The sequence below is a fragment of the Lepeophtheirus salmonis genome, chromosome 5 (assembly GCF_016086655.4).
Source record: "Lepeophtheirus salmonis chromosome 5, UVic_Lsal_1.4, whole genome shotgun sequence".
Lineage (NCBI taxonomy): Eukaryota > Metazoa > Arthropoda > Copepoda > Siphonostomatoida > Caligidae > Lepeophtheirus > Lepeophtheirus salmonis.
In genome coordinates, this window is record NC_052135.2 from 6,701,552 (window position 1) to 6,727,402 (window position 25,851).

General features: G+C 33.3%; 2 protein-coding genes across 6 annotated transcripts in view; one reads left to right on the forward strand and one right to left on the reverse strand.

The window, feature by feature from the left end:
* Nucleotides 1-2,360: 2,360 nt before the first annotated feature.
* On the forward strand, nucleotides 2,361-11,624 carry LOC121119108 (uncharacterized). Its single transcript, XM_040713732.2, has 7 exons — nucleotides 2,361-2,631; nucleotides 2,680-3,052; nucleotides 3,186-3,475; nucleotides 3,548-3,836; nucleotides 10,510-10,776; nucleotides 10,839-11,062; nucleotides 11,119-11,624. The coding sequence occupies exons 1-7, from the start codon at nucleotides 2,369-2,371 to the stop codon at nucleotides 11,501-11,503; spliced, it is 2,091 nt and encodes a 696-aa protein (XP_040569666.1). The 5' UTR covers nucleotides 2,361-2,368; the 3' UTR covers nucleotides 11,504-11,624.
* Nucleotides 11,625-15,527: 3,903 nt separating this feature from the next.
* trio (trio Rho guanine nucleotide exchange factor) overlaps nucleotides 15,528-25,851 on the reverse strand; it is a 75,181-nt gene continuing 64,857 nt past the window's right edge. For 2 of the 5 annotated variants that reach the window (XM_040711494.2, XM_040711493.2), the window contains exons 24-34: nucleotides 23,479-23,706; nucleotides 23,042-23,409; nucleotides 22,816-22,975; nucleotides 22,527-22,754; nucleotides 22,244-22,459; nucleotides 21,741-21,970; nucleotides 18,366-18,747; nucleotides 17,692-18,298; nucleotides 16,970-17,624; nucleotides 16,767-16,908; nucleotides 15,528-16,699 (exon numbers count right to left, since the gene is read on the reverse strand). In XM_040711494.2, coding sequence (XP_040567428.1) covers nucleotides 16,055-16,699; nucleotides 16,767-16,908; nucleotides 16,970-17,624; nucleotides 17,692-18,298; nucleotides 18,366-18,747; nucleotides 21,741-21,970; nucleotides 22,244-22,459; nucleotides 22,527-22,754; nucleotides 22,816-22,975; nucleotides 23,042-23,409; nucleotides 23,479-23,706 — 3,861 coding nt within the window. In that variant the 3' untranslated portion in view covers nucleotides 15,528-16,054. Of the gene's footprint in view, nucleotides 16,700-16,766; nucleotides 16,909-16,969; nucleotides 17,625-17,687; nucleotides 18,299-18,365; nucleotides 18,748-18,998; nucleotides 19,230-21,183; nucleotides 21,362-21,740; nucleotides 21,971-22,243; nucleotides 22,460-22,526; nucleotides 22,755-22,815; nucleotides 22,976-23,041; nucleotides 23,410-23,478; nucleotides 23,707-25,851 lie in introns of those variants that run through there. The other 3 variants (XR_011779952.1, XM_040711495.2, XM_040711496.2) reach the window with 3 other exon arrangements.

Consider the following 25,851-nt stretch of genomic DNA (forward strand, 5'->3'; position numbering starts at 1 on the left):
TTTCTTTGTCGATGAACAATCTTACAAAATCAGTAAAGGATCAAATACATATTTTCTCCATTGTATATACCGGGTGGAAACTTGTAACCTACACACTTGTATTATATTGATTTGAGAGGTTTCGTGTTAGGATACTAGAACTATCTGTAATTATATAGGTATCTCAAGCACCTGTTACTTTTGATTTTTTTAAATCGAACGAGAAATGTCATCGCAGCGAGATACAAGGCTTTGAGCATCCACTCTTGTTCGTGTGGATCACACTCCAACAGAGGTGACCAGGTTGACAGGAATGACTCGTAAGAACACCAGTAATGTTAAGAAGAGCTAGACCACAACGACACCATAGAAAGTAAGCCTATCACCATAGCGCTAGGCATTGTGGGGCCTCTGATATGGGTTTCGGAGGGTTTCAGGCTCACAGACACATGTGCATAGACGTTTTCAAGGCCAACCTGCTACCGTGGGTCCAGGGAAATTTCCCCTACGACATTGTCGTTTTTCAGCTTCTCAGTTTTTTAGCTAACAACATCACTTTCGAGACAATATAATGTGGGCACCATACAGTCCTGATGTCAATCCTCTTGTCTTTTCTTTCTGACCGTACATAGAGAGGATCCGTCACCCGAACGTCAAAGCCATGAAGGCTTCTGTCAATAAGGAGTGGGCTGCCATGGACCCAAACTTCATTTGCAATACTTGAAACTCTTTTTGTAATAGCCTTTAACCATCTCTGGGGCCAATGACGACCGAATACAATAAATCAATGTTATCAGAAGAAGACAAATAAGATTTTTGCTACAATGTATAATTAAATAATGGCGGGCTATTTTCTTTCCATGTGAGTAGGTTTCAAGTTTTGAACCGATATATATATTCCAATATTTCATAGACATATTTGATTTAATTATAGTCTTATTATTCAATGAACCTTTATTTTATTTAAGAGATTTATCTAAACCCTGATATGACCCCTTGTATATAAAGTATATGAATTTCTCATACTTTTATTGTGACAATCCTTGATGACTACTTTGAGTACAATTTTCGGCACCTTTAAAAGATTGATAATTATAATTTGTTTATTAAAATTGACCATATTTTTTCAAAGGATAGAAATGTAATCTACATTCAATTTTAAGAAAAATAATTCTACCCTGTTTTTGTGTTGACAAGCCAAAATTAAAACAAATGAATATATATATATAGAAATTTACAAAAAAAAAAGTAATAAAAATAAAAAAGGACCGACCTTTCGAAAAAAAAAAGTTTGAAAAGGTCATTTAAAAAAAATAATAATATTCTTTTATAAAAATTATGTTATTCGAAAAAATCCAATTGTATTGAAGTAAATAAAGAAAAGGACCCCACATATTTATCTCCAGCTCCAGGTCCTGCTCACACTGAAACCGGCCCTGACTTTATTAAACGCACACAAATTATAAAATGATACATTCACAAGGATTTTTATTACTAATGTCAACAAAGGTTTTGTCGTCAACCATATTTTGTATCTCTTCCCCATTTCCCTTATATCTCACTCCACCTAAATCCATTCCCTCCTCATCAAGCACCTTTTGCTCATCCACTATAACACCACTCATGGCATTAAACATTTTATTCCATGCATCCCCACATTCCTTCGATATTTGACCCGGAAAAGAGGCCTAAAATACGTACATATTTAGAAAAATATAACTAATCATCATTCCTTATCCTGACCTCTAAGTAATCCAACAAAAGGACCAGCCCGGCCTCCAACTCTTTTCCTCGTATATTCAGTGGCCAATGTGTCCTTGCAATTTTTTTCACTCCTTCCACAATTACCTCAGTATTTTCCAAATTATTTAATAAATTCGAAACAGCACTGAAAACTTGTGACGAATGTGCAGCTAGAATTGGATTGTTCCTTAAATCCCGTAAGGGAATCCCTTTGATTCTGCGAAAGAAACGGTCCTGCCATTTTGGATAACTAACAAACATTCTACACAAATGGGGAATAGATATAAAAGTTTCGAGGAATAGTTGATTTTGCATACCCTATGTAATAGCCAACAGCATGCTTCGTCATCTCTGGGGTGACGAGTTTCCATGACTCGCGAATAAGGAAAGTTTCTTTCTTAGTCAAGAGCGTCATCTTGAATAAACTCTCCGGATCAAATGATGAACAAAAGTATCTTAGAGCTTGAAATGTCACATTTATATTGATGATGGGAAAATTCATGGATAGGTACATATCATTCGAAGTACCCTTTAGTGTGAGAAAGTGGGCGTACAGAATTGACAGGGATGGGATGAGGGAGGTGGAGCTCCTAACATTTGTTATTACTAAATCTAAGATTGGAAAAGGAATCATTACATTTTCAGCATGGTACAACTCAAAGACATATTTAATAACTTTTGTGAGGCCTCATCCATTCATGGCATTGCATATTGGCATACAAAAGAACCTATTTGGGTTCGTGTACTCTGGACCTTTGTAACATTACTCGGGATATCCTCTGCTGCTTATATGATACGAAATAATTTTATTTCTTGGGAAAGCAATCCCATCATTGTTTCTGTATGGCAAGTGCCAATTGAGGAGTCTCCATTTCCAGGGATCACGATTTGCCCATTAGATGATACTAGGTAAGCAGCTTACGACATATTTATTAACTTACCACATTCATTCATTAGATATGCGTCTATTGAGCTGGCATTAAATAATGCTAATCTGAAGGCTGTCGAATCTGATTTGCTAAACCTCACTCAACTGGTTTTTAAGAGTCTGTTGAAAGTTCATCCAATGAGTAATGAGTCCATGTCCTGTGCGTACTCTCAATGTAAAGTAGAATCTCTCAGCTCTAATTGTACAACCAAAATGGATAATTTCTTTGATTTGATATGGTCAGCGAATGGGGATTCAAAAAGCTTCATCGAGGGGAGGATTAGAAATATTTCCAGTCGTATTGTGAGTCAAATGCCAATTGATGATATGACAAAGAGATCAAATCTCTTTGTTTTACCACAACCTCCATCCAGTTTGGAAGAATGCCTGGATGCATTTAAGGTAGAATATTTTATTATTTATCTCGAGACAAATCAACTTTACTATCAAGGCGAAAGGAATCAGAGATTTGTCTTTACAAGTCAAAGGTCAAAATATATTTATATTTTTTGTGACGGTTCTTGTATTTTTGAAGGCCTCTGATTTCATATATGATGCCATACCAAGGATTTTTGGTAATCTTCATCAAACGAGGTCCAACTTCAAATTAGGGACTTTTATTTCATGGATCATGTACCACTCAGAGAATTTATTCCATAAAGACGAAATCCTCGAGCTGATAATGTCAATTGTTAATCCCAATGCGTATCCGGATTTATATGCTGGACGTTTTGGAAGTTCTTCTAAATTGTTCATTCCTGACATGGTGGTAGAGTTGTGGGGGAAAGGAGAGGGTCAAAGTTCAGTATCAGGGATCACCTATGGGTAAGTAAGAAAGATAAATTTAATGTTTGAAGTCAAATGATAACCTTTTACGGATAAAAATTCTAATAACAGCAAGGAACTCCTTTTACTCATGAAACAATCCCTTTCACCTGCAAATGTTATAGTAAATGAGAATAATAATGGGATGAATCCTCATCCAGGGATTCCATATTGTCTATATTCGAGAAGCGACGAGGAAGGAGTAGATTTGGGCTATGAAACAAAGTTTTGCCAATCCATGCAACCCATCATAAATGATGAGGGCCTCTGTTATTCCTTTAATAATGAGTACTTTGATTTCATATCTGGTTATGAATCCACGTCTGGAAACAGGAATGTCAAAGGACCTGGAATCAAAAAGGTATTCCAGTAGTTTTATTTTTGAATGTAACGCGGGAGCTGAAAGTGTGTGTTTTTTTCGTTCAAAATTGTTTTTTTAAAAAAATCAATTTGTAAATATTTACTACTTTTTTTATTTACTTCATGGAGCCGAGTCTCCATAACTATTTCAAGTCATTGCTTAGCATAAAGCAAATTATGTGTTTGATCCATTGTTTTGGAAATAATAAAAGTAGGGCCGTATCACTTTGAACAATAACTCACAAACTAAAGAACTCATTGACATCAACTTTTGAGAGCTATCTTTTGATGCTGAGTACTAACTGAAAATAGCGCCATCTATGTGTAAAGCATTGGACTTTTTAGCTAATTTGTTATAAGTGTTTATCCATCTTATAGGTATAGCTATCATATTATAATTGATAATGTGTAACTTATATGCCAAATCAACCAGGTACCCACCACAAGAAATAAAGTCTCATGACTTGCCTTTAAAATAATTTGAGGTCCTTTGTCTTAAACAGCATTACTCCCCTTACTGGTGTTCCCTTACGTCACTAATTATACTATTTTCCATACATGAAGTAAATATCTAGAATATTTTGGTCTACAGAAGTCTGAAAATCAACAGTGCATTTACCATAAAGCCTTTTTTCTAAAAAATCCCGTTTTTAGAGTATAAATCCGATTCAGAAACATATTTGGAAGTAAAATAACTATATATGTAGATGAAAATGACACAATTGATAAAAAACATTTCATCATCCGAAAAATAAACTATTTTTTAAGTTATCTTGAGTATAATTTGTACAAAATGTGTTTAATTCTACAAAAATCAAATTCAATGAATGAACATAATTTTTTTCTCACTAAAAACGTCATTCGATAGATATTACTAAAATTTCATTAAGATAGGCTGCTTCAAAATATATATATTATTAATATTTTTATTTTTTTTTTATTTTACTTTATTCAATTAAAACCTTCATAATTGAATAGAAAAAATTGGATCTCAGTTAGAAAGGTTGAGAAAAACACTGTTATTACCTTTAATTTTCATTAACAGAGCTATTTTTCTTCGAAATATGACTCATCGTCGTAAACTCAAATATTTCAATTATAATATGTAGAATGTAAGTCCTTATAGGACCTTGAGATGTTCTCACTTTTGAAGGAATCCTTCAATATTAAAAATATTCTTCATTGCACTTTTTAATCTGTCCTTTACAATAGAAAAAATATGTTGTGAAGGTCCTTATTTTATTAGGCCTGGACTAGTTCAGTCCGTTTTTTATCCAGTCCAGTCCGACTTTTAGGTCTTTAAAGAAGATAAAATTGCTACGTCTCTGAGGGGGTTTTCACGTGTTTTTCCTTTTTTTAATTATTCCATTGTATAATATGTAGAATGAATAATATAACTGAGTAAAAATAATATATTTTTATTATATATTACAACATGAATATTTTTTGTAAGATATGAGCAAATTTCTTAATACATATCTCATATTTCTTATTTGGTTTAATAAACCATCGACATTTTTAAGAAAAATTCCAAGGACCGATATGTTCTTAGTACTGGCCGAAAGTAAGGAGCAAAGTTCTTAAGGACCAGTTCCGAACACCGACAATCCTAAGGATAGATAGGCCCGGTCTTCAGAATAGTCTGGGCTGGACAGAATAAATAAGGACCGGCACAACACTATTAATGAGTGACCATAATTATGATCTTGAGTAAAAACAGAATCCCAATAACTTTTTTTTCTCCGTTTTTAAGAAAATTGAGCTTTCTTTTATTTATATGTCTCACTCTTGTTGTTAGCAACAAGAAAAAGTTGAAGGATTGATGAAAAACATTCAACAAGGGCTCAGGGCTATGTTTTCTATAAAGTTGCAATTAGTACGTCACATAATAATTATTTTAATTCCTTACTATTTATTGATTAAATAGAATGTACTTATCATTGTGTCAGGGTAATTTGCCTTCGACATTTTTGCCTTGTATAATAATGATATTAATACACATTATCAGTTATAGTAAATCCGTTCCTTGTTTCCCTTTTGGTATGAGTGGTAGTACGAGGTATTGCTCCAAGTTATTAGACGTCGTCGAACAGACAAACTTTGTCTAAAAATTATAGACAATAACTACCCAAGAAATCAGAGTTACTAGCCGTCTGTCATATTCCCACTCACATGTACATAGCTACTCAATAAGTAGATTTTCTCTCCTCAAGAATGAAAGATTAATAACAACAACTTGAGAAAGAAAGAAAGTATGCCGTATAAGTATCTAATGAGCTATCTGGCTGAACCTTAGCTACACACACTCGATGCTACATGTACTTTTTTCGGGACGTCGTAAATGCAGAACCCCTTAACAATTATAACGAATCCGGTATATTTTTACTACAACACAAGATCAAGAAAAAAATGAGGTGCTAGGCTCGGGAGGTTTTTTCTTGATGAAACAAAACTTTTAACAGAAGTGATCTTTTTTTAAAAGTTCAACAAATGTGACCTCAGACAAATGATTGCATTGGAAAAAGTTATAGAGTTCTCTAACTCTAACTCTAGAGTGTAAAAAATGTCCTTTCTCCAGCTACTATGTATGTATATTAGAAGCTGAATTCACATGCATCACTATAATGTTAAAAAAGTATTCAACTTTTTCACTGATGTTAATAGAAATATTATATACAGGGTGACCTATAAGTCTTAGGACAACTTCAACAGTCAAGAAAGTACAATAATATTTATTTCTCGAAATATCTTTTTACAACGTTGTAATTGCAGTGAAATTTCCTTGAAAATGAGTCCCAGTGTGGCTACTAGTTGTGGCAACTACGGCTTTCTACTGATGCCGTTTTTTAGCCCCTGAACAAGCTTCTCTCAATCAGGGGAATGTCATCAATACTCCGACCTAGCATTTGGTAGTTATGGCTGTTGTAAGTTAACTCCATGGTGAATATCTTCTCGTCAGTCCAAATGATTGAAACGTGCACAAGTGAGGAATTTCAGAGGCACCTTCGTCCGGGTCAGCCTCTTGGTCATTGTTGCCTCATTGAGAAGCAGCAGCTGTTGTAGATACGGTTTCATCCTCAGGTTCTCTCTGACCACCCTACGTATGGTTTTTCGAGACATATCAGCCTCGTGTACCATCTTTCTCATAGAGCGTTTTTTTTACGGTTGATCTTCGACCTCGTTGCCTCGATCAAACTGGGTGTCCTCAGGGACATCAGGCGACAACTCCTGGTCTCTTTGTACAGCTTGATCGTGTAGTAGACCGATGATTTGGAGACTTGGAGATCTTGCAGGGCCTTGGTATTGCCCATACAGATCTTTCCTTCCTAATGATGGGAAATCAGGTTCATGATGTGCTTTTTAGAGGCTCCAGAACATATTTTAGAAGAAAGTTTGTTTAACAACAAACACTTTCTCTTTCTAAAAGGCAATGAAACAATTTTTTTATAAATCAGAAAAGTTTTATTTTTGTTTCATAATGAGAGAGTTTAGAAAATCATATCAGATATCTGACGTCTCCCATTGTCCATACATTGAATTAACCAAACTTTTCAGTATTTTAATTTCTGGAGATTTTTCATTTTTAGTTTGTCTTTAAACAACTTTTTATTCAGAGGTTTTTATTTGTACATAAAAAGATGCCAAATTTAATTGGTCCGAAAAATTGAAGATACTCTTGTAATGTGTAGAGCTCAATTTTTTTTCTTGAAAATGCATCGTTTTGTGCAGTTCTTCCTAAAAATTGATGTTTGATAAAAAAAAGAGAAAAAAATTGAAAAATTATTCAGAAAATGACTTTAATTTCAGTTAAACATCAATTTTTTTTTGTGCGTGATTTATAAATAAACGAATTTCCGGACTAATTTCTACAAACTTTATTTTATCTACGAATCCAATATTCCATTGGTTATCCTTTTTTTTTTTACAACTGAAAAAACGAAAGTGCAATTTTCACCAATTTTTTTTTTTACCCATAACTTTTTTTTGATTTTGAATGAATTTAGAATAGTCTTTATTTGTATAGTTGTTTTTTAAGACGTGCCACAGTGCTTTATTTTACATAAAAACGGCCACAACTCCTAAATATTAATATTATTGAAGTGTTTTTTTTTTGTTTTTTTTTGTATACATCTAATAAAAATGTGTCTTTATTTTGTTATTCAGGCATTAAAAATCTGTTTAATGAACAGTAATATTGTTTTTTTATAACTTAATTCGCGAGTATATTATATGTATGAGAAAACTTTTCCAAAATAAGGATTGTAATGCAAGAATGAACAATCAAGAAGGTACCATCCAAAACAAAAATTGAGATAGCAAGGATATAACTGTGACGAAATTCACGTCTTGAAATAAAAATGAACGTAGATCAGTATATTTTTGGGTAAACAAAGTAAGAAAAGAAGGAAAAAAAATTGTTATACGTCATTTAAAAAAATTATATTTATAAAAAATATGTCTATTATTATATAATGAATATCTTATGCGATTAAAAAATATTACCAAGGGATTTTCCAAGGGTTGAAGAAGCAATAATGGCTTGCGCGCGCACTGTTGATATAAAAAGTAGATACCCCAAAAATATATGTATCCATGTTCATTTCTATTGCCAAGACGCAACTTGACACAACTTTCGTCATAGTTAAATCTTTCTTATCTCCATTTTCATTTTGGGACAATACCCTCTATAATGAAGATGTTCCCCTCTTCTAGTCAGTCAACCAATATTTATATATACATTACGCCTCCCTCTATCAATAACGTCTTTATGCATGAAAAACAAGTCATTGAGTAATCTCATTTCCAATTAGGCTGTATTCTGAATTTATATTTATCAATATTTATATTGATAAAGTAAAAGATATGAATTTGATGAATAAATTAAATTCATATTTTCGTTTATTTGCCCTGTAGCAACGGATAAATTACCGGGTGTCCGGAAAGTCCTGACTGATTTCTAACTTCCAACTTCATTAAGATCTACAAGGACTAAAAGTAGAGATACAGAGAAATGTTTTTATAAAAAAACTTCGCTTGGTTATAATCTATAATATGTTTTTAACAATTTGGTCTTTACCTTCCATAACAGCCACAACACGGGGACGGAAGGAGGAGCAGGTGTTCTTGATGTAGGTTGGGTCCATCTTGGCCCAGGCCTTGGTGATACTGGCCTTGAGAGCTTTGGTACTGCTGTGGTGTTCTTTGCAAGCCTGCCTCTCAATGTGCGCCCAGATGCTGAAATCCAAGGGGTTCAGGTCGGGGGAGGAGGGGGGCCAGAAGTCCTTAGGCCAGAATTCCACATTCTCCTTCAACCACTTCTGGGTGTTCTTGGCTGTGTGTGCGGGTGCCCCATCCTGCTGGAAACACACCCTCTTGCCAGGATACTCCTTCCTGATCCATGGGACCACCTTTGTCTTGAGCACCTTGATGTAGTCCTCCGAGGTGAGCCTATAGCCCTCACGGAAGAAGACTGGAGGCATGGCTTTACCATCTGAGCCAACAACTCCAAGCATCATGATGCTGGCTAGATGCTTGGTTATGAACACATATTTCTCAGATCCCACATAACCATTCAGGCTAATGTAGCGATCATTTTTGCAGTTGAAGACTGGATCCACTGTAAAAGTTTTCTCATCGGAAAAAATGAGAGTTCTGTCCCCATTGCTTTTCATGTTGTTCAAAATCTTCTTGCATCGGATGTATCTGGCCTCCATATTGGCCATGGACAACATGGGACGGGTGGTGCAGACCAAGGACTTGCCCCCAATGTCCTTGACAATGTTGGCAGCAGTAGTCTTACCCATGTTGTTCTTCTTGGCAATTGTTCTGATGCTCAGAAGAGGGTTTATCTTGATCTGGGCCCTGATCTTCTTCTTAGTGGCCTTGGTGGCCTTTAAGACAGGTCTCCTACTTCGAGGCTTGTCTTCAAGGCCTTCCCCCTTGTCCAACCTCGTCTTGATCCTGCCAATGGTGCTGGCGGACATGCTGGTGGCCTCAGAGATCTCCTTGTGACTGATTCCTGCACGAAGCAGAGCAGCTACTTCATGTCTTTTAGCCTCCATGTCAAAAACAATTATGAATTTCGAAATGTTATTGAAACAAAACTTGTTAATCTGAAAACGGTCTTTAACTTTTATTCACGCAACATTTACGTAAAAAGTCTCTGAAACCTCGAAAAAAGCCATCGAAGGTACCGGTCAAGACTTTCGGGATGTCAATTATTTTCATAAATATGAAATATTAAACCATTTTTTGGCAATATTTATTTTCGACGGCAAACACAAGCTCCCCACTACTCCCACACATGATAACCCCTTACTGTATTTTCTTAAAAACTTTAGAATCTTGCTTCTAGAATGAATCAACGCCTAGCCCGCTGCTACTTCTACAGCCAGATTATATAAAATGAAGTCGTGTTGTCGTACCCTGTATATAGATTAATTAGCTATGTGAAGAATATTAACCAAAGGATTATCCGCATTGCATATCTCAACATTTGAAATTTACCACCTATTTATAGAATGCAAGACTTTAGTTTGTGTTAAATAGAAAAAATATAGTTTGAAAATTGCAAATACACATAACAGGAATCTTAATTTCCTAGTTGATTGAGCAGCAGTGTTTATTTATTTTAACGTATAATAGTTTTTAAAATTATGACGGTTGCTTTTTAGGGTCTTACATTGGTCATCGATAGCCACAATACACATCATGGTCGTACTCAAAGTAATGGGTACAAAGTTATTGTTGCAAAGAGAGGCGATGCCGGAGGGAAGGTTCAATATATTGTTAAACCAGATTTCTATGGAGAGACCAACTTCTTTTTGAGCGGGATACACTTTGTACAAACAACTCCAGGCTTTAGAAGTTGGAATGCAAAAAATGAATTTTGTTACTTCCCTGATGGAAAGAAACTTTCCCATTTTCGAGTTTACGCCCAGGTTTAGAACACTTTTATTCAAATATGTGTCAAAAACTAAGGCGGGTATTACTTATTTGATAGGAAAATTGTTTGATTGAATGTAAAATTCGAAGAGTGGTGATGGAGTGTGACTGTTCCCCTTGGTTCTACTCAAACTCAACTCTTCCCCTTTGTGATTCAAGAGGAATGCGCTGTTTTGAGGATGGAGTGAGTGGATATAAGGATGACATTCCCGACCGAAGCCTTTGCGACTGTAAGAATGATTGCGAAATGGTACATTCTATATTCTCAATGAGTACTCACAAGTAAGGAAGAGGAATAAAATCAACTATTGCACTCCTAATTTTCTTTTAATTTATAGATATGTTGATCGAAAATTGAGAGAGCCTCGGTTTTGGTATAATGAAGAAAATGGTCAAGGATTTCTTTCAGACTATCTCATGGATCCGAAAGGAATATTCAATAGTTCTTTGACAATGAGTCTCTCGAGTTTAAAACACAACCTCTCTTCAAATCGTGAATTGGCTCAATTTCGATTTAAAAACGATATTGCAATTATGAATTTTTATTATGTCACACCCATAATTACATATGTTTTTTTGGAGTTAAAAGTGAGTATTTTTGATCAAATCTCTGCAATTGGAGGTCAATTAGGACTCTTTACGGGGTTTTCGCTCATCAGTGGATTTGAAGTTATTTATTGGATATTTTCCTTGTTTTTGGAGTTTCTTATTGCACAGGATTGAGTTCTGGAATTTTGCTCCCTTAGATTTCTTCCAGACGTGTATAATTTCAGTAATTATGTTAATGTCATATTATCATATAATTTTTAATTTCACAATAAATTAATTATTCGTTTAATAGAAATTCATAAAATTTTTGTTCCTCTTGGCAACCTGAACAATGTTTATATTTTCTTCTCAAGCTGTCATCATTATTCTTTCATTCTTGAGGAGAGAAAAACAATGTATTGAGTAACTACCTGTGATTTTTTTATTGAAAAATTTGGAAAATGACTCTCCAACAAATCTTCAGTGTTACTCTATGGTGTATTAATATGTTTATCAGTAAAACTGATTATGTTACTAGGTTAAATGAGTTAACGGAATGGTTTCTAGTTAGATCCCTTTTCCACTAAAATCAGGGCTATAAAAATTCATATACCCCATTTGAATTTGGGGGGGGGGCATTCCTTAGAGATTATGCATTTTCACATTTAAACCAACAACTAGGTTAATTAGTATATTAGATGGTAAACTACTTTTTAAAGTAGTTTAATAAAATGAAAACGTACAATTTACATATATTATTACAACATAATATTGAATTAAAATATGTTAAAGGATAAAAATCAAAGAATAGTTGTTCTTTAATTATTCATTTTTGTATCTTTGGATTATATAAATTCCATTCATATCTTTAAACAACGAGAATTCAGGTAGTTTAGTTCTAAAGCTATATAAAATCGCCACAAAAAATTGTATTTAGTCTTGCTTTCACACTCAACTCGCTGAGTCAGAACGTTGACCCAGCGCGAAAACATGCTATCTATACAAAAGTTTGAATTGAGTTATTTAATTTTCAATATTTGTGTGTATATTTTTGATCTGGGTCAACGAGTTTCCAAATCTGTTATATGGTATAATCTTCCAAGTTTCGAGTTTTGTTTGAAATTTCGTCCAATTATGTCAAGTTTTTAAAACAAAAAGTTCCATTACTCATTTAATATCCCCAGGATCTAGATAAATACTATGCTATTTTTTATGATTGAAAGTATTATGAGATATTTAATCCAGTCAAGCTACCAAATTACTTACTCAATATCAGACTTTGAAAGGTAGCTATTACAGTAAATTTATCTACAAAAGTAAGATATACCTACGACAATCTAAAAAATGTAATTCGATTAAACCTAATCAAATACACTTTGAAAGTTTAAAAAAACTTTCTACAGGGTTACTATGTCAGAAAATGTTTATGTCCTATTTGATATTAGAGGAAATACTATATCATATCCAAATTCAATCATATTTTTTCTTAAAATATGTTTAATGCCCTAATAGATTATTTGAGAACTGAACTTTGAATCTATTAGAAGATTAAATGTGTCAATAAGTAAATATTCCACAACATAATATACCTATCATATCATTTTCATCTGGACTCAGGCTTGGACCCGTTTCCCCTCTCCCGTTTTTTCGCTCATTTTCTGACAAAATTATTCGTTCACTTTTTTCCGTTTACCGTAACTTTTTGAAGTGTGAAAAAAAAAAAAAAAAAAAGCATGGAAGATTTTTTTTTTTTGGGAACCATAAAAGCTAATGTTCCCATGATAGAAACAAATCCAGTAAAGTCAGATCTTGTCAATTGCATTGTCGCAGTTATTAAGTATCGATAAACTTTGTTTTAAAAATGTAGAGTTGTTTTTTTGTAATATAATGTGCTGGGCTTCAGCTACACACGCTCGTTACCAAACCTAATATAAAGTCATTCATTATTTTATTTTTAATTTGATATATGTGGTCTTTCAACATAAAAGCAAGCTAAAATGAATTTTCACAAAATTGAGTGGGGACTACATTAGTATTTTTCGACGAATATTTGTGCATCTATATCAACAAATTATTCGTATTAACTCTTTGTGTATGCCGCAAATTGTACTTAAAGTAACCTAAATTGATTGTTATAATAAAAGAATCAGAATTGATAGATCTTATTTGAAAGACAATTTCGGGCCCAATATAAGATTTTCAAATTAAATAAAGGTTCTAAACTATAGTTAAAATTCTGGAGTATTTTAACACAATTTGAATACAATGACTACAATTGACTCGTATTTGTCTATGGCTGTGTGTTTTAGCAACAAACCCTCATCAAAATGTGTCCTCCACAGTCAGAAAGACGCACTAGCGATGCTTGATTTTAATATAAATAGTATTAAAATTAAAGATAGACCCCTTGTCAAAGGTTTTCCTAAAAATATATATACTTGCGTTCTGGGACCTTTGAAGGTGAGGGTCCTATTCATACTCAGTAAGATTTGATGGTTTAAATTTATATAATATACTTACTGAAATAGTGTGAATCCCCTGATAATATGGTACTTCTGCAAATACCATTGATTATTATTAATAAAGAGGAAACTTTGATGTAACCTCTACTTTTAACTTGTTTTAAAAAAAAAATCAGCCACCTAAATAAGATCGAAAGTAAATTAACCAAAAATAATCTATGACATTATTCAAAAATGCTGAGACTTTATTTATAACACCCTACTTGGTCTAACATCACTGCCCTGGTGTTACATAATCAAAGAACAATCATTTAGGGACACCAAAAAATTGATATCCTATATTTATAAGCATTCCTATGAATTGGAAGATATAATCCATCAATTATTATTAAATATTATTAAAGTATTTACTAAAAAAAGTAAGAAGTGAATGGGTATGTAGAACATTGAACTATAATCTACCTAGAATTCCTATTTCATACACAACAATTTCATAGTCCAGTGATTTGCAAACGCTGTGTTGTGAGACATGTTATAAAAAGTAATCAATTTACATAGTTATTGATAATTGTACGCACAAAATTAGATCCATAATCTTTCAATACAAAATTATTTTATTTTAGGTACCCTTAAATATAATAATAATTATACCCATAATTAAGGGGAAAAAAATTGTTATCTTTGGAGAAATAGTAATTAGATACAATAAAAATGAACGCCGTTCATTTCTTCCCCATTCATAGTTTATTTTTTTCACTTTCCTTTGTTCAAAAATGAACTGAAAGCCGTTCATTTTTCAGTTCAATCTCCAAGTCTGTCTCGTACCTATGATAAAATATCTTTGGATGCACTAAAAATACTTTTCTTACAACTCTTTTATTTATTAAACTTTATTTGTAAAATATAGTAAGTCACCAAGTCTGATGAAATTCAAGATTGTCTTTCTTAGTTCGTCTGTACTAGGTAATTTTAAGGAGGAATGAAGTAATTTAATTATACATTTGTCCTAATTGATGCTAAAATGGTCCATTTCTGAAGTAGTAGAGGAGGTTAAAGACAATAATTCATTTAAATAAATTAGATATTAATATATGACTTTCTAAAAAAAGATGGTCGTTGATATTTTCATGGAATGCTCATAAAATAGGTTCCAGGAAAAAGTAATTTCGTATTTCCCGCCCCTTTTCTTGACTAAGTATATCTTGTTTATTATTGGTCATATTGGATAATAAGATAAGGCGTTGTATAGGTGTGAGTGTATACTAGAAACGATTTTGAACAATATTACAGTTGGCCGGTTCAGTCATGAATTATAGTATGGAGGTCTCAAAATTTGCAGAAGGCTGAATAGAAAGAAAAAAAACCCAAATAGGAGATCGTGTTTCATCAAGACAACGCCAGGCCGCACACATATTTCATGACACACCAGAAGCTCCGGGAGCTTGGATGGGAAGTTCTCTTGCATCCGCCCAACAGTCTGGACCTGCCACCAAGTGACTTCCGCTTGTTTCTGTCTATGGTCAACGTGCTTGAGGGCATAAAATTGGTTGTCCGAGTTTTTGCCAATAGGGCCAAAGGTTTTTACGAAAAGGGCATTATGAAGTTAGATTCTCTTTGGCAACCAGTTATCGAAGAGAACCTTGGCTTAAGTCACATGACTGTAACACTTCTTACAATAAAGCGAAAAATACTAAATTACTTTTTCCTCAAACTATTATTATACAAAAGATTAAGGAATTAGTAAAGAAACTGACTCATTTGAGTTGAATACTTTATTTAGGTATAAATATTTGATTTTTCTTATATAAAAAAAGAGATACGTAGAAGTGGTATAATAAGTAATAGTAGAAGTATATTATGGATCTATAAAAAAATAAGAATTAATGAATAATGAGTGATTTGTATTTATATTAAATCATGTCTTAAGTTATTATTATTATTTATTATTTTTTTATGACTAGAATAAATTATCTTTTACATCTATAATTATCTTTAGAAAATGAGGAGATGGATGGATGGAGGGAGGGAAGGAGGTGTGTTGACAAATGAATGTGATTGAAAAAGTCAAATTATAAATGTATATGTATATATATATCAGTATATATATACTAATAATAATAAATTAGATTTTTGCTAGCGTTTTTTAACAATTTGATCATGCAATTATCACAAGAACGACATATATAAATATAAATTTATATACAATAATTGTAAAGTAATGAGAAGGGAGAGAGAGGCCTTTCTCCCGAAAGGAGGGATAAGAAGAATAGATGAAAAGTATGAGTCATTTTTTACTATATAGACTATCAGGCCTATTCTGAACATTAAGGGGACTAACAGTTCTGCTACCGCTGCTAGTATGCAGATTATTATTTTTTGACATTGTTAAAAGTGCAACACTGTTGAGTTTTTTCATCCTTCTCCGAACCAGAGTTGACAAATGATGAGAAGGAATATTATTATTATTATTTAGTAGGGAAGATTCATTCTTGGAGTTGGATGATGCTCCTGCATTTCGAAACCATTCCGTACTCTGCAAGCACTCTTTGGAAGATTTTCGAACATCACCATCCAAGCACAAGAATTGTGAAATGACTTCCTTTGCTGACTCTGAAACAGTTGAAAAATATTCTTTGGGAAAACTAAAGTCGCATCGAAGGATATTAGAGGTCGTTTCTTCCTCTGAGTCGTCAAGAAAAGGAGATAGTCCACTTAGGGAGACGTATATCAATACTCCAAAACCCCACATATCCGTAAATGCACCTAGGGGTTTATTCTCAGAAAGTATTTCAGGAGCAAGGAACTCGGGACCTTTTGTTGAGAGTTGATTTTGAGATCTAACTTCATCATCATCATTAAGCCTTTGAGCAGAACCAAAGTCAATGAGTTTCAAGGTTTTTGTTGAAGTTTGGAGTAAAAGATTTTCAGGCTATAAAAAATATTTTTTTTTTAAAGAAATGCAGTTTCATTTATGAATAGAGAAGTAAAAAACTAACCTTTAGATCTAAATGAGCTATTCCTTTAGAGTGAATATGTTCCAGCGCTTTGAGTAACTGAGTCATGTAGAATTGAATGTTCCCTTCAGTATAGTGCGTTTTTTGACACAGAACCTCAAACAATGGCAAGGAATAATGGATCCTAAAAAGTAAATATCATAAGTAAATGAGCATTACTGACTAATTATTTTATAAAGACTTACATTTCCATGACGATGGCATCACTAGAAGATGTCAAAAAGAGTTCAAATCCTTCCACAATGTGTGGATGGCCCTTTAAGGAATTAAGAATTTCATATTCACACTTAGTAATTTCCCGATCTTGCTTGCGTCGATTAATAAACTTAACAGCGGACTCTGTTCCAGTAAGGATTTCTTGGCATCTCCTAACTACAGAATATCGCCCTCTCCCTAATTCTTCCAACTCAATGAATTTTCTTTCAAAATCTCTTTTCCACAACGTTGATTCTAAAGGAGTATTTGTAGGTAAAGTCCTATGAGGGATTTTTCTAGAAGAGCACTGAAAATTCCCACCACCACCAACAGCATGAAAATCTCCTCCCAGAGGAATAGCTAAAGGTTGAGAAGGCAAAGAAGGTTGACTCGAAACAACGCTTTCATCATCAACTGCGAGTATTCGGAAGCTATATGTTTCTCCAGGACATAGATTATCAATAATACAAAGCCCTCCATTTATGTTTGTTTTAACTGGAGTCCAATGTCCAGATCTAAGACGACAATATTCAACAGTGAAAGAGAGCTTTGTCATAACATCGCTATAGTCCCAAATGAGTACAACAGAAGATCCTTTCAGATCTTGAATCCTGGGTTGACCAGGGCGGGACGGAACACAGCTACCTAATTTATGATAATGTACAAATGAAAGGAATATGGTTGTTTTTCATTTTATATTTATCGTACTTACGAACAACTTGAAGATCAAAAGTGACTATTTTAATTTTGTCTTCGTCTGAGGGATACTTGACCAAGCATTGATACTCTCCTGCATCCGCTGGTTGAACATTTGAGATAATAAGGGTTTTCTTAGCATTGGGGGAGTGAATACCAGATACAAAGTTAAATTTCTTGGATTGGAAAATTGACATATCCTTTCCAGAGGGTCCCTTCCAAGTGGTGATGATAGTTTTAGCTGCAAAAACAGAATTTGGAAGTGTGAGAGTCGCAGTTTCTCCACTCGAAACACGGAGTATTTCTGTACTAGGAAGATTGTGATCCATTCTTGGTCTAGGTATAGGAGAGGAAGCAGAGCGACTTTGAAATTTTCTATATGACCAAGTTTGTGGGGATTGAAGGACTTTTCTCTCATTAATGATACTTGTAGGGACCCATCCCTTGAGCTCCTCTCCATGATCTGAAGTCTTAGATATATAGTATGAGTGAGGCGTTCTTTGAAGATCAATGGAGAGGATATGAATCATATCACCAGCAAGAACAGAGATTTCCCCTTCTCCAGAAGCCTCATGATCAATCAATACCTTGACTAGTTTATTATTACTACTATGACTGCTCTCCTAATGAGAAATAATTGGATAAAAGTTTTAATTAATATAGGAAACTCTTATATCATTGAATCATTACTTGATCCGATTCCTGATTATTATTGTAAGAAGACATAATCCCCTTGGAGTTAAATTTTCCTTTATCATCAGTAAAGTCATCACTACGCGTCCGAGGGCGCCCAAGCGTATGTCTAAACCCCTCCAAGAAATTTCTCCTAGCCCTAGCCTGTTTATCTAAAAATGAAGAGCCTGACAATTTTCTATCAAGCGTCATAGAAGAAGACGCCGCCGGTGGTGGTGATTGCCTTTGATGTTGCTCCGGCTGTTGTTTCAGAGCTTGCTGCAATGGGGGAGGTGACACAGAGTACTGCTGCTCGTCTCCTCCTACCGTCCCAGAGGAACTTAACTTTTCTCGAGCAGCACCCACCACTTCCCATAAATGATTCATATCATATGAAGAACTGATAAAACAAAAAAATTGTAAGGTGAAAGCAAAAAAAAAAAAAAAAGTTTAAAATAATAAAACATGCGTGTTAAGTGTTAGTCCAACCAAAAAGTAATACTTAGTCAAATATAAGGTTAAAAATAATTAAAATAAGGTGAAAAAAAGCTCAGAGGAACAACAGATCAACCATCACCATCACCACCCATGATCATCAAAGTCAAAAAATAAATTCATGCCACCAAAACACAGAAGAAGAAGATGAAAATACGACTAACCGTTTACATTTGTTAGGTAAGGATACCGATATATAAATATATATCTGTATATAGAGAGTGATAGAGATGTTATATACGGTACAGATAAGAGAATGCAACGTTGGTATGTACAAGTATTTAAATGATAGATATTTGAATAAATCCCAGTATTAATCGCGAAGAGCCCTTTTTCTTCCTCCAAACCCTGATTCCCCTTCCTTTACACATTAAGTTTTAGAGAAAACTAGGAAAGAGATAAATGAATCAGAAAAGGAAGATGATCATAATGATCATTTCGTAATAAATAATTATAAAATATATACTTTGAGATGTTGGTTGTTTTTATGTGTGTATATATAATTAATTTTCTTTTTTTTTGTTCGTGTTTTTTTTTTTGTTTGTTTTACAGTCAAAATACAAATACATATAATATCTACAATATATATAAATTGACTTATATATGTGTATTGTCTTTAAAAAAAAAAATAGAAGGAAAAATAGTCATTTGTGTGTCATGAATAATAGTAGTTGTAGTATTATAAAAAAAATGCCTCACAAAAAAATAAATAAATTTATGCAATCATCAAATATGTATACACTTTTGTGAATAGTTGTATAATAATAATGTTATTTATAACTATATGTAGTATTAATAGTAATAATCTATCTCTGAATGAACAATATAGTAATAATATAAATATATGTATACGTAAGAGTGAGTTGTGATCCTCTCCCAAAATAATAAATAAGTTATAATAAAATAAAATGTGTGTACAAGACTAGAAAGGAAATGAAAAGTTTCGTTTCCTTGGGCTTTAAATTAGAAAAGCACCTTACTTTTAATTTGATATAATCGTAGTTGACATTTATCTTTGACGAAACTAAAAAAAAATATAATACCTCAACTCCTAATTGAAGTACATTATATATGAACTGTGTACAAGTTGGGATTTTGGTCAAATAGATTATAATTATTATATAAGTTTTTGTTTTGATGTTTTTCTTTTGGAAAATAGGGGAATCATTCTTGTAAAGAATAATAAGTGATTTTGATCAAACTAAGGCCAGGATAAAAATTTTAAATATTTTCTACAAAATTAAAACATAATATATATATATAATCTTGTAGACGCCGCCCCCTCCGTCAAGTTACAATTGCGATCAATGACTATAAATTATTATCAGTCTTGTTGATAAAGTGTTCAAAAAATTATTCATGAACGATAAACGAATTTAAAAAAATTGAAACATAAAATACAATTATAAATCGTTCATCGCTTATTTATAATAAAAAATAATTAAATCCTATTGTATATTATTACTATTTTTGAAATGATTTATCTCGATGGATATATTCTCACAGACGTAAATGAGTATTCATCACTTTATTTGAGATGTTTGGGAGTACTTTACAAGTCTCAATATTTTAATAATTATGGGGAATGAGAAGATATTGATTCTAAATTACAGGGAATTAATCATAATAATTTCATCTCAATCTTAACTCCGTGAAGAAATATAGGTATATTTTATGGAATGAAATAAATTAGCTACACTCACTCGTTTAGAACGAACTAATTTCAAAAAAATTTAATCTCACAAAGGTCGGTTAATGTAGTATAGGGAACTCATCAAAAAGGTATGTCAGGCTGGATGTTCCACCACGTGACTCCTAGTATTAAAAGATGTTGGAAATTTATCGATTTACTATGATTATGTTAATAGTAGGGGTGTTTAGAGCCCATCGAACATGGCTCTATTCTTATGCCAAGTCAACTTTGTTTAAAATTACATACATATATATCTAAATCTCTTTGTTTTCAACTTGTACACGATTTTCATACATTTTTATATACCTGAAAGAATTTGTTGTTGTATAAAACAAGGGGGCCTTTTAATAAGAAGTACGAGAATAATGATCAAATAATGATAACTGAAGGACCTATGACAAAATACTTGCGTAGTAGTTTAGATGATGAAGCAATAATATCTATATATATATTTATGCTTATTTCCTATTTTAATTTGTCAAAAAGCTATGGATACCCAAAATAAAACTCATATAAAAATAATATAATCCTTTCGCAATCATCATTTCTCTCTTATTCTCTCTCTCTCTCTCATTAGATGCAAGACTGCGCAGGGGGAAAAGCATTTTACTAAGCAAACTACATTAACATACTTTGTCTCTTCTATTCTTTTCTTTTTTCTAAAGATTTTTTTTTATGTGTGTCATTTTTGTTTGTATGTAAAGGCAAAGCTCAAAACACATAATAATTAATTATATGTATAGCCCATGTGCACAAAAATTTCTTTTTGTGTATATGCAGAGTATCATCATCTACAAATATACTCTACATTTCCAAAATGAAAGATCTAAATAAAATAAATCAATAATGAGGATAAATGTATGTGATAAAAAAAATTAAAAAAATGTAAGGATTTTTTTGTTTGTGAGTTATGAAAGGCAAATTTGCATAAATTCAAATAAATACATTAAAAATATTTTTTTTTTACAAATTCTACACCGAAAAAATACTCAATGTCGTTGATGAACTATATTATTAATGATAAAAATATGTAGTTATATGGATATATATGTATAGAGTACATATATATATATACACAAGTAGTAGTAGTAGAAGTCGTAGAGGTTAAGATTATTGTTTTCACCACCATTCCCATTTTAATAAATAAATATATTGAGGATTAAAGAGGGACAGAGTTGAATGAATGAGAATGAAGAAGGACTTACTAATCTTTTGCTAATTTGTTATGATAAGCAATTGGAGCTTGCAAGGCTCTAAGAAAGTCCATTTGGGTCTGAAGTTGTTTCTTTATTATAGAAATCCACTTATCTCTTGACTCGGGTTCATCTGTTTGGCACATTATATTTAAAGCGTCTCTAGCTGGGTCTGTAGATCGAATCATGAACTTACATGGATGTCCATCATCCACATTCTCTTCTAAAGACATTTTATTAACCTTAAAAAAAAGTAATAGAAAAATAAAATACACATTGTAAACCTATGTACACACGGATACATTTATACATCAAGGCATTTCACGCAAATAAAAGTATTAATTATATAACTATGGTTATGTCATTATCCTCAACCCTCAAATTATATCAATTAAATAACTTCTGAATATAATAAAAAGTGTAACATCCCAACATTTTTTACTTTTTTTTTTGTTTTTTTTGACACACCTAATAGGCAGTAGGCTAAACAATCAACAGAAAAGTCAATAACTTACTAAGAAATGAGCCACGTAAACATAAACAGGGCTAGTAAATTGAGTCTTTTTTCCAACAGTTTCACTGAAAATCATGATCTGTTCAAATAAAAACACAGTAAAAGGCTTCATTTTAGCAGTGCTCCCACCACCATTTGGAATTGGACCCCCACTAAAGTTGTCCAGGCACGACAAGGGCCCTCGATACAAAAGTTTTCCTTGAGCCGTAATTTTACCCTAATGATATAATTAAAGAAATCAATCATTATGATCAGTATTATCATTGCATTACATGACTCCTTACCTCGAATCCCTGTAGCCGTCCAATATCCATCATGTCATTGGCTTGATTAGGTACAATGGTCATAACATGAAAGGCTCTAGATATGGCTTCTGCCTCTTCTAACATCCCTGCTCTTTGGGAATATTTTAAGATAGCTTCTAATAACATATGATATTTTGTAAGTCTTTGAACAGGCTTAATTAGGAGATCCGTGAGTCGTAGTTTAAACCCTAATTTCATTCTTATTTCCTAATAAAGATAAAAATAGAATTGATCATGATCAATCATCCGACAGCAATATGATAATTACCTCAAAATAAGTATCTATATACTCGGAAACAATATATTCGGATTTTGGTTTATTCTGACAATATACGACATACATTTGAAATTTGCGATCATATTTTTTAAAGAGATTACCCAATTCAATAGGGTTCTGAATGCATTTCTCCAAATTTTTGGAAAAGAAACTGCAATAGAAGGATCATTTTTTTAATGTTACATACAAAAAGGAGATTGCGAATAAGTCAACTTACTCCCTATGCCATTCGTAGATGGCCTCGATATTACCAAAGATCATTCGATCCTTGCCTTCTTTCAAGTCATCCGGCATATGAATGGATTCATCTTTACCTCCTTCTTTAAAATCCTTCATGTAGTTGATGTATTGGCAACATTGTTCAAGATCTTTCACGTACATTTTCTCAGAATCAAGGAGTTCATTTAACCTATACTGTCTCTGAATTAAAGCTGATGAATTACTGGTTTCATCATTTGACTCCAGAGTATCTGATCTTTCGCCTTTGAGAGTTTTGTCGTTATTAGAAGAAGAATCACAGACTAAAGTTGAGTCATTTTCTGTTCCCTTATCAGTAATGGAACACTCTGACATATCAAGACCCTCCTTATAAAATAAAATTACAATGATTGATAAGCTTATAATTTGAACGAACACACACAGTCAATCACTTACTGGAGGAGATGAGGTTGATGTTGTTGGAGGTATAGATGAGATGGGTTGCATAGGCGGTGGAACCTCGGCAACATCAACGTCTTCTGTTTCCTCATGAGAAGTTGATGTTGAGGCGACAATGGCAGCAGTTGTACTTGCAGACGCAGAAGAGGATTTCATATCATCCTCGCATTCCGAGGGATGGCTGGACTTATTTCCCATGCCCTCTACGGTGGTGAAGGATGGCGCCTATAAAAAAAAATACAAATATTAATATGATAAAGCTAAAAGATAATTGATTTATTAATATAATATACTAATGAATGGGTTATTTGTTGATTATTTGTGAAGACAATGTAGGTACATTTACAAAGCACATCTGACCTTTAACGTATTTTCAGATTCACAACTATGACTATTTCTAAGAACAAGACCAAACATGGATGAAAACAACTGTTGATTTAAATCAGCTAGTCCATCGGATATGGACACTTTAGTCTGAGGACTGTTGGGGCTAACATGAACAAAACCATGACTCGAACTGTTATTACTGCTCTGATGTTCGCATGATATTTTTGAAGAAGAAAAGTTAGCTGTTTGGATTCTACTTGTTTTTTTTGAGTGATTTTTTTTATCCATATTGTTTGTTGGTAAATGAATGGGGTATGAAAAAATAAGTATATAAGTATTTATGCTTATATCACTCCTCCTCCTCTTTCCGTCGTTGTTTTTGCTGTTCCTGCAGCATTTTACTTCTTCTTCCACAACTCACACAGAATAACAAAAATAAATTCTGAAAGCTTGAAAAACATATTTTTTGCCACAAATAGTAAGCTATCACGTGATCGCCGAAGGAACTGCGTAAAGGTCTTATTTACCCTAACCCCCTCTTCTTTCTTTCCCTCTCCTCTTTTCTCTCTCGATTCCCTTTCTCCAAGTCCTCATTCCTACTTTTCTTTTCTCTCTCCAACAGACGTGAGCAAGAAAACGAGGTTTTACGGCCTTTAGGCTTTACCAAATTATATCATGAAAGAGGACAGGGATAATGATGAGAAAAATAAGGATGATGGTTTGGGTTGCTGGTTTTATAGCTTTACCAATAAATGATTATCGTCATAGCTCATACATGTGTGTGAGAAGGCGCGATAGTGATAGGTAGAATATGTCTCAAATGGTATAAGGACAAAGTCCTCCTGAGATTTATAAAAAAAAAAAAAAAAATGGGGATGGACAAAATATAGCCAAGATGTAAGTCTCTTACTCAATACTATTAAACTCTTGTGAGCAAATGTCAACCAAGACAAGTTATAATGAAGTAAAGGTCCTGAAATCTGTCACTAGGACCTTTATGTTATTACACCATATATCAGATTTCTCGTCGTGGGGCCTGGGCTCCAACCACAACACTTCAAAGACCTCGAGCCGCCAACTGTGCAGCCTTACTTTAGTTGCTACGTCCGAATTCTTCAATAAAGTCTCAGAAATCAGATCAAACTCCTTAGCCTTTTGTTCCATTTTCCTATCAACTCCTGAGAGTTTTTGAGTGTTTTTTATATGATAGTTTATGACTAATAATAATTCCGTGTTTAGTACCACATGATTTCAAATTTCCATAATTCAAATATTTATTTCATAGACTAAAGCTTGGAAACTCCATTCTTTCATGATGAAAAATTGTGTTTTCCGATTGTTAAAATAAAATGGATCCGAGAAGTATATTTCGAGAGTCTGAATTTCGCTCTTTTTAAGTAATAGTATCGGATGTAAGACTTTTTGGACGACATATAGGTAATAAGACTAAAATTTTTAACTTTTGAGTTAGAACAATTTGGCCCTCAACACTCGATATGTACTACATAATTATTAATGGTGAGTATTAAAATATATATCGGGCGAGGACTTAAAAATTAGAATCCTCTTCGAGACCGTCTAGCTTCAGTTCTATAAGTCTGACAATTTTGAGCTGACAAAAAGCTACAATTTAATGTTTGCTTTGTTTTTGTGCGATCTCCGAAAAGGACTCTATTCTGAACAGGAGAAATAAGCTTCTTGGCTGAATCAAGAGCTTAGGTCGAGGGAACCTCCATGCAGCAAAAATCCTCCCTACTTCTTCAAGGCCAAAGACCCTAGACTTTGCTGTTTGGTGCATCTTGGAGGGCAAGACGTACAAGACTTATTCATACCTCCGTGATCGATGCCCTGAAGGCCGTGATCATGGAGGAGTGGAACAACTATTCCTCGTACTTCATCAAGACCAGCTGTACTTCTGGTCGTCCCAGTATTGAAGCCATCATTCCGAATGGAGGGAGAAATATTGAATAAAATGTGTGGAAAATTGTTGCATTACCAACTTTTGCTTCAAAAGTTTGCCATAAAAATGGCACAAAATAAAAG